Genomic DNA, 13,455 nt, shown 5'->3' with positions numbered 1-13,455 from the left:
GAGCTCCGCGCCCGCCGCCACCGCGCCCGCGGCTCCCGAGGCTCCCGAGGAGCCGCAGGATCCCGGAAGCGGCGGGGGCGGCGCTTCCGCGGGAGGCGGAAGGGACGCGCGCGCGGCCCCGCGCAGGCGCGGCGGGGCGGGGCCGGGCGGGGCGCCCTTGGCGCGGCCCTGAGGGCAGGGGCGGGATCGCGCCCGGGCACGCCCGCAGTGCCCGGAATGGAGCGGGGAGCGGCCGCGGGGATCGTCCCGGCCCAACCCCTGCCGCGGGAAGGGACAGCTGGCGCTGTCTCAGCGTGCGCCAAGCCCCGTCCGACCCGGCTTGGGACACCTTCAGGGACGGGGCAGCCGTAGCTTCGATGATTTCGCTTCGTAGCTGTGCCAGAGTGTCCCCACCCTCACGGGAGAATTTCCTCCTAACGTCTAATTCAAACCTACTCTGTCAGTTTGAGGCCATTGCCTCTGCTCCTGTCACTGCGTGCTCTTATAAACAGTCCTATTCCATCCTTCCTGTGGGCTCCCTTCAGGCACTGGAAGGCCGCAATTAGGTCAGCTTCAAGTTTCTCTTTTCCAGGCTGAACAATCCCAGCTCTCCTGGCCTTTCCTCCCAGCAGAGCTGCTCCATCCCTCCCGTCATCCTGGTGCCTCCTCCGGGCTCTCTCCAGCAGCTCCTGTGCTGGGCTCCAGGGCTGGGGCAGCTCTGCAGGTGGGGACATCGCTCTGCCCCGGCAAGGACTGAACACGGAGGCAATGGGTATTACCTCAGTTTCTCCATGAAGAATTTTCGCTTTATGCCTACACATATTTTCGTGGTCATATTTCATTACAGTCCCTCATTAAGTTGAACCTCGTCCCTGGTTGGACGGGGCTAGGGGCAGCCTGGGATAGTGGAAAGTCTCCCTGCCCATGGTAGGGGGTGGAACTGGATAAGTTTTAAGATCCCTTCCCACCCAAACCACCCGTGATTCTATGACTTCACTTCTGAGGGTCTCAGGAATGTGATTTAGCACCTAATTCGACAGCATGTTCAGCAGTTGTTCGCTATGCTTAACCATCAGTAGCTAAATACTTTGGCACGGAAATATTACTACATGACACCCATTCAGGATTTCCCACTGTGTATTGGGAAAAACACAGACCCGGTGGCTCAAAAAGTAGAGGCAAAACCAGCAAACCTTGCAGCGTGTGAGCTGAGGATATTTCAAAAACAAATAAAAAACGCTGAAGGGTGACAAACAGAAACGATGACAACCCGGGCACGCTTCTGCATCCTTTTTTTTCCTTGTAGCATGACCACCATCTAGTGGGACACGGGCGGGCAGTGCACAGGGGTTGTGTGCGCTGATAAGTGAAATAAAATACAGCGGCTCACATGCCTGTTTGTCTCCTGTGCTGAGATATTTGGGACTTCTGAAAAGCTTGATTTTACACAGTTTCTTCTATTTCCCAACAGCTGGTTGCACATATGAAAAGAAATTAGTTGATGCCAATGTCTCTGCTATTCAAATGTAATTATGTAAATATTTATACACACAAAATCAGAGGAGCCGATCTTTCTCTAAAGCTTCGTTCTCCCTTGGTGTTTTCCTTAATGTAATTAATATGTTATTTATGCAAGAATAAAAATGAAAACAAAAGAATATTCTGCTATTTTATATTAAATGATAGTTTAATAATAATATAATCATTTATAATAATAATAAATAATCATTTATATTAAATGATAATTTAACCCTTGAAAAAACTACCATTCTTGTGCTTTTATCTCGGGATGGCTGAGATACCAGATTTACCCAGGAATTACAAAATGTTAGGTACAGTGACATCTTGTTTTAGCAATATTGCAGCTGCTTCAGACCTTATGCAGAAGCTTAAATTTATGCTAACCAGAAATTCTTAAATTCAGCTTGCTTTTTCTTTGTGTTTTAGCTCCGTGCATCAGTCGCAGCTTCCTGATTTCCTCCTGATCTTAAAAACAAACCGGTTGAGTATTTTCCTCCCCGCATTTTTTGCTGAATATGCGGAGCAGCTCTTAGACTCGGTTTAATGCACAGAGAGCTGGTGGTGTCACGCTGACAACATCCCCAGACGTGTCAGGGCTTGGGTTCTTCTGCAAGTCCTGGTGGTTTGGAGCCCGTTCCCACCACAGATAATATTGCCAAGATAAATTGTTTGCCAGAGATAACTTCGAGTCCTCAAACAAATTACCTAAGAAATGTGGAAACAGAAGGTGGCACGAAACAAATTGTTTCCATGTGTCCTGTCCTCTCAGGAAGGAAGGGAGCTTATCTTTGTTACAGATTCCGTAGGTACTCACACACAATGCCTTCACCGGGGCTTGGGGACACTCCAGGGGTTTGGATTGCTTCACATATCAGGCATGAAATACTCACACCCCATTTCTCCTCCCCTCAGAAATGCAAATATTGAAATTCAAGTGGTTTGTGTAAGGACTCCAACAATTTGAGGAAGGGCAGCAAAGCTGCTCATGGGTTGCATTGGGGGAAACAGGGGGAAACATTCTTCTAAAAGAATCTGTCATTTCTTACAGCCCCTTCCACCTCGGGCGGGGGAGGATTTAATTATGCGCACGTTTGTAAAGTCCCAAAGGTTTGTCATTTGTGTGGATCTTTCCCCACTGACTGTTGCCTTGTGTCAATAATGTGCTCGAATTCTAGCGAAAAAGAAAAGCAGTTTTTCATAGCCCGTTCCCTTCGCAGCCTTTCTGTGGGCTGAGCCACATCTGCCGCGCTGCAGGTGCAGGGTGATAACATTGTGACACATCTCCTTCTTTCGGACTGTTTTCAATCCCTCCACAGCACAATCTGAAGCATGAAAACAACTTTATTATTATCCCTCTGGCTTCCTGGAAAACAACCTTTTTGGCTAACTACTCTAGGTGCTTAACTTTGGGATGTGCCCCTTCAATATTGACTGAAGCAATGGTGATTTACAGAAATTAATTTCCGACCCTCATTGTCTGAATCTCTGGTGCCTTCTGCCTTTCTCCTTTGACTTTGACGTGGCCCATGGGCAGCAGTAAAGCAGCACAGAACAGCTGTGAAAAGGGGAGCTGTGTAAAACCGAGGAACCTTTTTTAAGAAGGTAAAATGGACATCTAAGGCGCTAAAAGCTTTTGAGGGAACAATAGGAACATGATCACCGAGGCGGTGTAAGTGCACACCAGTATCAGGACAAACTGCGAAAAGGGCAAAAAGGAGCAGCAGAGCTCAGGAGGTTATTAAAAACAAGTTACATTCAGAGAAAAAAAAATTGAAAGGGCCATAAGCACTGATCCGTTAAACACAAACCAGGGCAGAGGTGGCTATAAAACCAAACTGAGGCATAACTGAAACAAGGCATAAAAATGCACAATAAATGTTTTTGCAAGTAACAGGGAGTCCGCTGAGAAGTTTGGAGAGCTAACAGGGAGCCCAAACACCCAGGAGACAAAGAAAGCCCAGGTTCTGAGAGCCTCAGCTTTCTCCAAAGTGAGATGAACTGCACTTCAACCCCTCCTGAGAGGCTAGGTTTGCTTCAGTGTAGGGAAATGAGACAGAATGCTAACTGTAAAAGGAATTAAAAGATCTCTTGTACAGCCAGCCAAAAACCTTCAAAAGTATGGCTTCTAGAAACGGCACCTACAAGAGATGCTGTAGAGATGCCAAGATGCCTGCTGTGGGTGGGGTTTTTTGGTTCCTTGGATGAAATGGGCTGCTGCCAGTTGGCTGGAGCTGGCAGTGGGAGCGAGTGAAGGACCCACTTATGCCGAGAGCCCAATAAAACAGGATCACAAACTACAGAACCATAGAATACTTTGATTTGGAAGGATCCTCTTGCAGTCCAACTCCCCCCTGCCATGAACATCCTCAGCTGTACCAGGTTGCTCGAAGCTGTGTGCAAATGTTTCCAGGGATGGGGCATCCAACGCCTCTGTGGCAGCCTGTGCCAGTGTTTCACCGCCCTCCTTGCGAAACACTTATTCCTTATCTCCAGTCTTAAACGGACTGTCCTTCAGCGATCTGCACCCAAGAGTTGGGACCACTTTTTTCTGCACCGCATCACTGGAGGGTTTCCTCTAGCGTCCTTCCAGGAGAACTGCCTGAACTTCCCTTGGAGCGCGTACTCAATAAAACGAGCAAATGCAACTTCCCAGAGCTGGGCAAGGCCCTCGCGGAAATGATCGCGATCCATCCCGGGACGCGGCGGGGAGCGGCCCCGAGGCGGGGTTTGGGGGCGGCCGGAACAGACCCCGCACCGCGTCCCGCATCGCACCGGGCTCCGCACCCGCATCGCCCCGCGCCCGCATCGCTCCGCACCCGCATCCCGCATCGCTCCGCATCCCGCGATGCCGGCGCTGCCGGCGCTGCTGGCGCTGGTGGCCGCGGCGCTGCTGGCGCTGCTCGGGGCCGGACGAGCGGCCGGCCCCGGTGCCTGGGTGCCGCTGAAGCGCTGGGCCCTGGGCTGCCTCCTGCTCTGCCTCGGCGCCTGCAGGCAGCGAGCGGCCGCAGGCACCGCCGAGCCGCGCCGGCCGCGCCCGCTCCGCGCCGACCCCCACGTGAGTGGCCCGGGACCTCCGGTCCTGAGACCCCCCTTCGCTGGGACCCGCTCATGCGACACTCTGTTCTCATATCCTGGCAGCCCTGTGTCCCCCATCCCTGGCACTCCCATCTCCCTGTTCCTCTGGCGCTCCACCCCCGGCATCCCCACGCTCCCCCAGTCTTGGAACTCCCATCCCCATCCTCCCCACGTTCCCTCAGAACACTTTTACCCCTCTGGACTCCTACTTCCCTGGACCTACATCACGTCCATCTCCACTCCACTGCATCCTCTCCATTCCAGTGTGTCCCCCTGTCCCCCTCAGGTGCTCCTGATCCCTGCGTCCTGGTGCCTGGCGCCCATCACTGCCCAACCCCGGGTTTTTTTGAGCTCTCCTGTCTTTTGGCTGAGGTTTCGCTGCTGCTTGCAAAATTCTTTGTCTATTCTCAGGGTGCCTGCTACGAAATACAAAAAGCGAAAGTAAAATTTCATCCCTGAGCAGAAGCCTGTGGAAAACAAAGGATTGCTGACCTTCTCCCCTCCCTTTCCTGCCTCCTTCTGGAGCTGAAACCCATTTCCCTTTCCCCAGGCACTCGATTCCTTGTACTTCACCGGCTTTGCAGAGACCAACAGGACCTTTGTGATCGCTCGCCTCGCCAGACGTCCCGCTGGCCTCTGTGAGATGTGGCTCTTCCTGAGGCTGGATGGGATAGGAGAGTTTGAAGTAAGTGCTGGATGTGGGATGAAGTCCAGGAGCAGTGCCTGACTCCTTTCTTGAATTGGATCCCAAGCCAAAATTTATGTTCTCTGCATCCTCACACCAGTAAGACGCCAGCGCTGTGTCTAAAGGCAGGGGTAGAGCTGGTCAGAGTATGTCCCTTTTCCAGTCGGATGTGACACTCATTCCCCTTCCCCATAATCTGCACAAAACAGAATAGTTTCTAAAAAGTGGCTTTAATAATCCCCCAGGAGGAATTTGAGCATCCAGTCTTTCCAATCAGGTGCAGCACATGGTTAACGAGTTCCATTTTCTGCTTATGGTTGGTTCCCCTCCCTTCTTCTTTTTTTTTTTTAAATTTTAAGGCTATAAAAACCATTTGAAATTGCCTCTTTAAATGAGAAGGGAAAGCTTTTAGGGAGTTTTATGCACATCTGCTTCATTCTTGCTGAAAAGAAAGCTTAATCAGATATCATTAATCAGATTTTTGCCTGCGGATTTTCTTCTCTTGTTAAGAGCTGGCTACGTAGTAAAGAAGGAGAGAAGACCTGACATAAATCGCTTCGCACTCAACTCTCTTTATGTTCACAAATCTGTTTCACTGAGTAGCCATGAGCTGAAAAAGCAGGAGAAATCCTATTTGTAGAGTATAGGAAAAAAAAGAGAAGATTGATGTGCATTGTTTTGGTTTTTTGGTAATATTTAGTATAACAAGAATGGTTTGTGGCATCCTCACAACTGAACTAAGCAAATGTTTTCCTGAAATGTTTCCTCTTTTTAGCACCCAGAGCATCCAAACATGATGGTGAGAGATGAATCCAAAGAGGTCTGGAGTGGAGGAGGACTCACTATGGAATACTTGGAGCCCCAAATGTGCTGGAAGATAAATTTTGATGGATTACTCAGGTATTGCAGCACTCCCTAATTTCATTTATCGACACGTAAAACCAAGGCTTTTTCAGCACTATCTGGAAATAGATTTAATTTATTTTAAATTTAACCAGCTTGAACCAAAAGCTGTTTGGTAACTGGGACACTTTGATTTTTAAGGAATGAAAATATACCTGGTGGTGTATGGAATTATAGATCCCTCTATTCCACCCAGTTCCAAACATGTAAGAAGCATTTTGTTGTTTGTTTAGGAGGGATGTAAAATTATAGTGCTTTGCCTTACAGGAAAGGATCCTACAGACAGCAGTGGAGTGAAGAGGAAGGAGAGCTTGTGCCAGTTAAATTCTCTTTGCAGTAAGAGTTTCATCTTTGCTTTGAAATGTACAGTAAGCTCATGGATCAGTTAAAATGGCAAAAATCAGAATTTTCCAATAAAACACGAAGATTGCCTCTGTCAAAGTAGCAAGTGCGTGACTTGGCCTAGTACAAGCTGAATGCTAATAATGTCTTTTCTTTTTTCTCCTCTCTCTTTTTCTAGGTGGGTGAACTCCACAGATGTTTTTAACTTTAATGTTGACAGTAACCCCCGCACATTTGCTCGTGCTTTAGCCCAGGAGCCGTGGACCATCAAGCTCTTCCAGAGAGTCAAAAAGTGAGGGGCAAGATTAATGTCCTCTGGGGTTAATGATAACTTTTTCTACAGTTCTCTTCTGTGTTTATAAGGTCTGCTGTGTGTTATAGTTGATTTTAGAAGGCAGGTTTGATTTGAAGTGCTCTGTTAAGGGACATGGCTCCTGGTTTCAATGCCACACCACACCTGGGGGATCCTGCACACAGATGGGATCCTCCTGATATCTGGGTGACACCTTCAGCATCAGGAATATTCCTTATTCTTTCTTTGTTCATTGATTTAGGCAGCTTCCAAAATCAATGGTCCAGGTATAGCTAAGAAAAGGAATATAATCCTGTGAGAAAGGACCCACCGAAGTGGGTGTTTTAAATACTATACAAGCTCTGGAGAGCTAAAAACGATGAGAATCAATGGTGTGGTGTCTAAATAGAAGCAGAAATGACGTATATCAATAATGTGTGGGTTGTGGTGGTACCTGCTGGGTTCGAAGCAGCAGCTTTTTGGCTGCCCAGCATTTCTTCAAACAAAGGGTGATTTTATATTCTGTCAGGGTGAGAATTTGCTGTTGTTTCATCCTCAGGTGTCTCATTATGTAACAGTAACTGGGAAATGTAGGTGTGATGTGTAAAATCTGGGATAGCCGTGGTCCAGATGCTCTGAAATATCCTTCACTTTGGGAGATAAATCCATCAGATTGGCATTGAGGCTTCTTGAGGAGAACTGGAGATCTTGCCTGTGCTGATCCACTCCTTTCTTTCTTCCAGACAAAGGAAGCAGCATTTCCGACACGAGCAGTGGGGCCAGGCTGTTGGAGAGATTGAAACAGGAAATTGTGGGAAAACTGAACTTTCCCTCAAAGGCATTCGGAGCCACTCCTATGGTAACAGCACTGGAAAGAATTCCCTCCCTTGGGAATACCTGCACTGTAGCTGGCACTGGCAGGGCAGAGACATTAAGGATTATCTGTTAAAATAACCAATTCCATGCCTGGGCATGAAGTTGAGACATTCCAGAGGAAATGCCGTCACTGTTTTGGGCACATACATTGCTAACCGCGTTATCAGTTACTGGGTATTCCTTTATCCAAAAAAGTTCTTGGGAAGTCAGGTACTGTTAGTTCACATTTCCCAGGAATGCTGAACTTCAGGTTGGGAGATTTTGTTCTTTTTTTTTGCAGGTGTCCGGAATTGGGCTGAGATTTCTCGTTATGTCATGATTTTGGCACACTTTGAAGTAGGTATTAACATGGCAACGTGCTATTTAACCAGGAAATTTTTCTGAGTGTTTCAGGCATATTTAAGTATCCAGAAATAAAGATTTGGGAACATCCTTGTGTACAATCAGAAATGCTCACTGGTGGCCCCATTAGCCCAGATCAGTGTTGAGAGCAGCTCTCGAAAGCAGAGCCGTGTGTGTAAAAAACTGAGATTTTGCTACACCGAATGGAGCAAAACTTGTTTGATAACTTGAAACAGTTTGTTTTGACTTTTTCAAGAAAAAATTAGGCAGGCAGCTTTACAGGAGAGATTCTCAGCCGCTGCAAGTACCCAGCACTCCGTGGAGCTGCTGCAGTGCTGATTCCCATTAATGGGAAGTCTGAGGTGTTTGAAGCATCCCAAGCCTTGGTGACAGCAGCCAGCAAATATTTCTGCCTGTGCTGAGCCATAACTCTCTGCTTTGCTGCGTGGGGGAGAGGCAGTGCCGTGGCTGCTGGCAGCACACAGCCCAGGGACACGCTGAGGGCTGCCCCTGCCAGCTGCCAGCCAAGCCCGGCAGATGCTCCTGAGAAAAGGAATTTTCTTTGCCAAGCCAGGCGTAAATCAAAAATCTTCTATTACAGGCAGATTTGCAGGGGGTTAGACTGAATTCAGAATTTTCCCAGCTTGGAAAATCTCACTTCTGTGCAAATCCCGATTTATCACGTGCCTGTGTGCCTTTTACTGAGCTTCGGCACTGCAGTGTGTATAACCAACCTCTCCCTGTTCTTCGGCTTTTCACGACTCAAAGTGGCTGTGGCTGTTCTGCCCTAATTAAAAGCAAGCTGACTTCATTAAGAAGTTTGTTGCAGATTGAAGTTTGGAGTCCTTTTACCCTGAGTGTCTGTACATTTATAGCATCAGAGGAGGCTTAAATTTGCCTCAGAGCTGCCCAAGTGGAGCGTGAAGAATCCAGACCTAAGGATGGAAGAGAAATTAGTAAAACCAGGATATTCCAGTTCCTTCTTAGCATTTTCCATATCTGCTGCTCCCAGACATAGATTAATACAGGTTAGAAGAGAAGTCTGATCAAAGTACCAGTTTTGTACTTCTTTGCAGGCTTTGTTTCCCTCCCATGTCCTCTTACTGTGGACTCTCAGTTGTTCCCATTGTCTTTAATTTGTCCTGATCGTGTTTGGTTTATATTCCTGGATTTGTTTGCAGCCAGATTTTCATGGAAGAGCTAGTGAGAGGATTTTAAAGTATGGAACCATAGCACATTGCATAAGCTGAGTTCTGTCCAGCGTCTCTTTGTTCCAACCAGTGAAGGACCCTCAGAAATAAACCTGCACAACTTTGGCTGCTTTTCCTTTCTCTTGCAGGACGGGACTGCAGCACATTTAACAGTTATTAACATGCCAGCTACCACAACTCAGTAAGTGACCAAAGAACTTTATGTTGCTAAAAACACCCATCTCAGAGGGGGCCAAAGCTGCTCTGCAGGACACCCCTGTGCAAATTCTGGCTTTGAACCTGTACAGCCCAATTTCCATCCACGCCCTCACGCTCCCTACTCCCAGTTTTTCATTTGCAGTTAGTCACAAGGACCTATAAGATTTATAGGTACAAATTGGGCACTTCCAGCTGTTTGGGAAGGTGTGTCTGACTGTAGTCTGCATTCCACAGGGAGCCCTGCCTTGCTGACTGGTGTTCTCTGCATCCAGAGGGTTAAAGACCAGTGTCCATGGCCCCAAGGTTGCTCCGAGCCCCATCCATCCTGGCTTTGGACACTTCCAGAGATGGGGCAGCCACAGCTTCTCTGGGAAACCTGTGCCAGGGCCTCACCATCCTCACAGGGAAGAATTCCTTCCCAATATCCCATCTAGCCCTGACCTGTAGCAGTGGGAAGCATTTCCCCTTATCCTGGCCCTTTTCCAAAGTCCCTCTCCAGCTCTCTTGGAAGTCCCCAGAGCCTTCTCTTCTCCAGGCAGAACAGTCCCAATTCTGGCTGCTGTTGTTCTGGTGCATTTGAGTTTTGGCAGAAGTTTAAAGCTGCTCCATTCCTCTCCCCTGCAGCCTCACTGTAGGTTATGTGTTTTTCCCTGATGGGAGGAAGGCTGGCATTGAGTGGTCCAACGCCTCCCTGGCTGAGCTGGCTGAGGATGGGGTTATCCAGGAGGAGTATGGAGTCAGTTTTACTGCTGGTAAGCTCAACACAGTCCAGCTGCATCTGCCTTCATTTCCTGGCACGCAGTTCCTTTAGTGCAGGAAAGACTGTTCACTGGGATTCCGTGTGATCCTGGGGAATGCATCATCTTACACCCTGAGAAACCTACCTAGAACCATAAAATCATGGTTTGGGTTGGAAGGGACGTGAAGATCCTCTGGTTCCAACCCCTCTGCCATGGGCACTTCCCTGCTTAAATTGAATTACAGGTGTGGTGTGTCCTGGATGAAATGTGGCCACTGCAGGATCAGGGCCACAGGTTCCAGAGGGAGAGTTGCAGATTCTCTTTGTGGTGACTGCTGCTCGTGCTAATCCACATCAAATAGTGGCTTCCACTTTTTGGGGCGTGTCAAAACATCAGTTCTGAGGTGCATTCAGCTGGAAATATGGTTGATCGGTTTACTTGATTTACGAAGCAGACAGAACTATCACTCTTCAGAAGAGCATAAAACCCCCCAAACACAAAAGTAATAGACCTTGGGATTTTTTTGAGATAAAATACTACCGAAAATTGTTGACATTGTTCCCTTTTCACTTTTCTCCAAGGTGGCGAGAGCTTTGATGTTTCTGCAGCTCTGGATAAGCAGACCTGTCCTGTGGTGTACAATGGCCTGACAGGGAGAGGGGTTTTCCACGAGTGCATTGCAGATTTCCAACTCAATGGGTCAACACCAGGCTGGGGCGTGGTGGAATTTTATTACAGGTAAAGCAGAGGTAAAAAACTCCCATCCTCATACATTGACTTGTATGGTTACAACTCCATGGATATTTGAAGCATAAATGCACTATTTTTGGTTTGGTTGTTTTTTTTTTTCCTAACCTGATGTACAAAAAAAATGTTGCTCATTTGGTGCTTAATGTGCTTATTAAGTTGTCAAGAACTCTCTATATTATTTGAAAAGGAATAACTGCACAAACACTTTGTGGGTGCAGCAATTTGTTTGTTATATAGGTTTATGTGTGTTTTCTATAGCTCTCCATATAGGTTTATGAGTTGCAGGATGTTCCATTCTGGGCACTCTCTTCTTTAGAAAATCTGTCCCATTATAGGAATAAAGAGTCCTCACCCAAAGAGAGGCAGTTTAGAGGGTTAAACTTGCTCACTCAAGGGTTTTTGTGGACAGGGTTAATTTGAACAGGTAAGTGTTCCAAAAATCCCCACAGGAGTGGCTCTGTTAGGGGCAGAATTATATCCACAAAGAATGTGCTTCCCTTCTCAGAGAAGTGCTGTTCCTCCTGCCACGACTGTCACTCTTTCCCTGGAGCCTTTTCCATATGGAGTCTTTGCTCTCATGAAAGAAAAGCAAATTTTGTTGTTGACATTTTGTTTGCTCTTTAAAATAAACACTAACCCTTGGCTGTCGGAGGAAATGCTGTAAATGACATTCAGGAGATGAAGAGCTCAGCTCCTTCCGAACACCAGACGTATTTAAAGCACAGAAAACAGGCTGAAAGTGCAGAATACCTGCTGGTTAAACGTGAACCTGCAGCTCCTGCTCCCTCCCCTCTCGGGCTGTCCAAACCTGCCTGGAGGAGGAAATGACTCAGCAGGGAAAGCCTGGGATAGAACCCAAACAGGGCACATTCCACAAGTCCTGGGGTAGAACCCAAACAGGGCACGTTCCACAAGTCCTGGGATTGAACCCAAACAGGGCACGTTCCATGAGTCCTGGGGTAGAAGAACCCAAACAGGGCACGTTCCACAAGTCCTGGGGTAGAACCCAAACAGGGCACGTTCCACAAGTCCTGGGGTAGAACCCAAACAGGGCACGTTCCACAAGTCCTGGGGTAGAACCCAAACAGGGCACGTTCCACAAGTCCTGAGGCAGAACCCAAACAGGGCAGGTTCCACAAGTCCTGAGGCAGAACCCAAACAGGGCACGTTCCACAAGTCCTGGGGTAGAACCCAAACAGGGCACGTTCCACAAGTCCTGGGGTAGAACCCAAACAGGGCACGTTCCACAAGTCCTGGGGTAGAACCCAAACAGGGCACGTTCCACAAGTCCTGAGGCAGAACCCAAACAGGGCAGGTTCCACAAGTCCTGGGATTGAACCCAAAAAGGGCACGTTCCACAAGCCCGGACAGTCCCGGTCAGCCCCAGCAAGGCTCCATTTGGCAGTGCTGACACAATTCCTGTCAGCTCCACCTCGTATCTGCTCCCAAATCAACCCCGTGGGAGAAATGAAAGGCTGGGGGGTGTTGTCCTTCCTCCTTGCCACCAGACACCAACTCAGCATCGCCGCTCTTCCCGCAGGGACGAGGCCGCCCAGCCGGTTCCAAACCTGCAGCTTGGCTCCAAAACAGAAGGATCTGACCCTGCCACTGATGCCTGTCCCCCATGATCATCTACAGGTTCATCCCAGCAATGTTAGCAAGCAGCAGCTTTCTGGGTAAAAAAAAAAAATATATATATATATATAAAATTCTCTGCAAAAAACAGCACTGGTTTGAGTGTAGTGCTCGTCACAGGACACTGGGGAGGTCAAGGGTATAAAAGGATTTGGAGAGAAATGAGATGCATTTTTATTAGTGCAGCTTTCAGTGGTTGCTAACCAGGGTGGTCTGGAGGCAACTGGAAGGAAGTCTGATTGCAGGAGGAGTGAGCTGGGAGGGATCATTCCATGCTCTGTCCTTTGGTGTTTTTCCTGAACTTCCAGCTGCTCCCCACCGTGAAGACCAGGACCTCAAGCTACGCTGATCACTGACCCAATTTAGCAGCTCCTCTCTTCTCTCAGATTTATTTTTGAAATAAAAACTGTCTATTTCTGAACTCTCTGGTTGTTATAGTCATTACAACGTGGGAAAAACCTGTAACAGGAAACTGCACTGATTTGATGGTTTTGTCCTTGGATGTGTAAAACATTAAGTGGAAGGAGTGGGAGAAAGCACATCTAAATGAGGTGTCCTCTAGGAATAGCATCAATGGCCACTGAAATGAGTGGAGCAAACACTATTTTCCCTTGTCTGAAGGGCAGCCAGGCTCTGGTAATCCAGTTTAGAAAGGGATCTGAATTCCTCATCATTCCCTTGTAGGTGCCTTATTAACCACAGCATCCACAATAGTCATATATATATATATATATATAGTTAATTTGAAAGTGTAGAGAGGAGAAATTTAGGAAAGACACCTTAGAATAGCACCACTATTCTAGTTCAGAAAATAGTGAAAGCTGGGTGCACATCTTTGTGTTTTTATAATCCCTGCTTAGGCTGACAGTGGAGGAGGCTTTAATAGAATTTAAAGAAGAATATTTC

The 13,455-nt window shown here is 47.7% G+C and overlaps 1 protein-coding gene across 1 annotated transcript; it reads left to right on the top strand.

The window, feature by feature from the left end:
* Nucleotides 1-4,345: 4,345 nt before the first annotated feature.
* On the top strand, nucleotides 4,346-12,970 carry LOC120757915 (uncharacterized). Its single transcript, XM_040075639.1, has 11 exons — nucleotides 4,346-4,555; nucleotides 5,126-5,260; nucleotides 6,036-6,160; nucleotides 6,431-6,499; nucleotides 6,684-6,797; nucleotides 7,541-7,656; nucleotides 7,954-8,009; nucleotides 9,355-9,407; nucleotides 10,049-10,176; nucleotides 10,746-10,902; nucleotides 12,455-12,970. Exons 1-11 carry the CDS (start codon nucleotides 4,346-4,348, stop codon nucleotides 12,540-12,542), a joined length of 1,251 nt encoding a protein of 416 aa, XP_039931573.1. The 3' UTR covers nucleotides 12,543-12,970.
* The last annotated feature ends 485 nt before the right edge of the window (nucleotides 12,971-13,455 follow it).

This window comes from Hirundo rustica, chromosome 11, assembly GCF_015227805.2.
Source record: "Hirundo rustica isolate bHirRus1 chromosome 11, bHirRus1.pri.v3, whole genome shotgun sequence".
In the NCBI taxonomy this organism is placed as follows: Eukaryota; Metazoa; Chordata; class Aves; order Passeriformes; family Hirundinidae; genus Hirundo; species Hirundo rustica.
The sequence above is the reverse complement of the archived record's forward strand: the minus strand, read 5'-3'. Positions and strand labels throughout refer to the sequence as shown.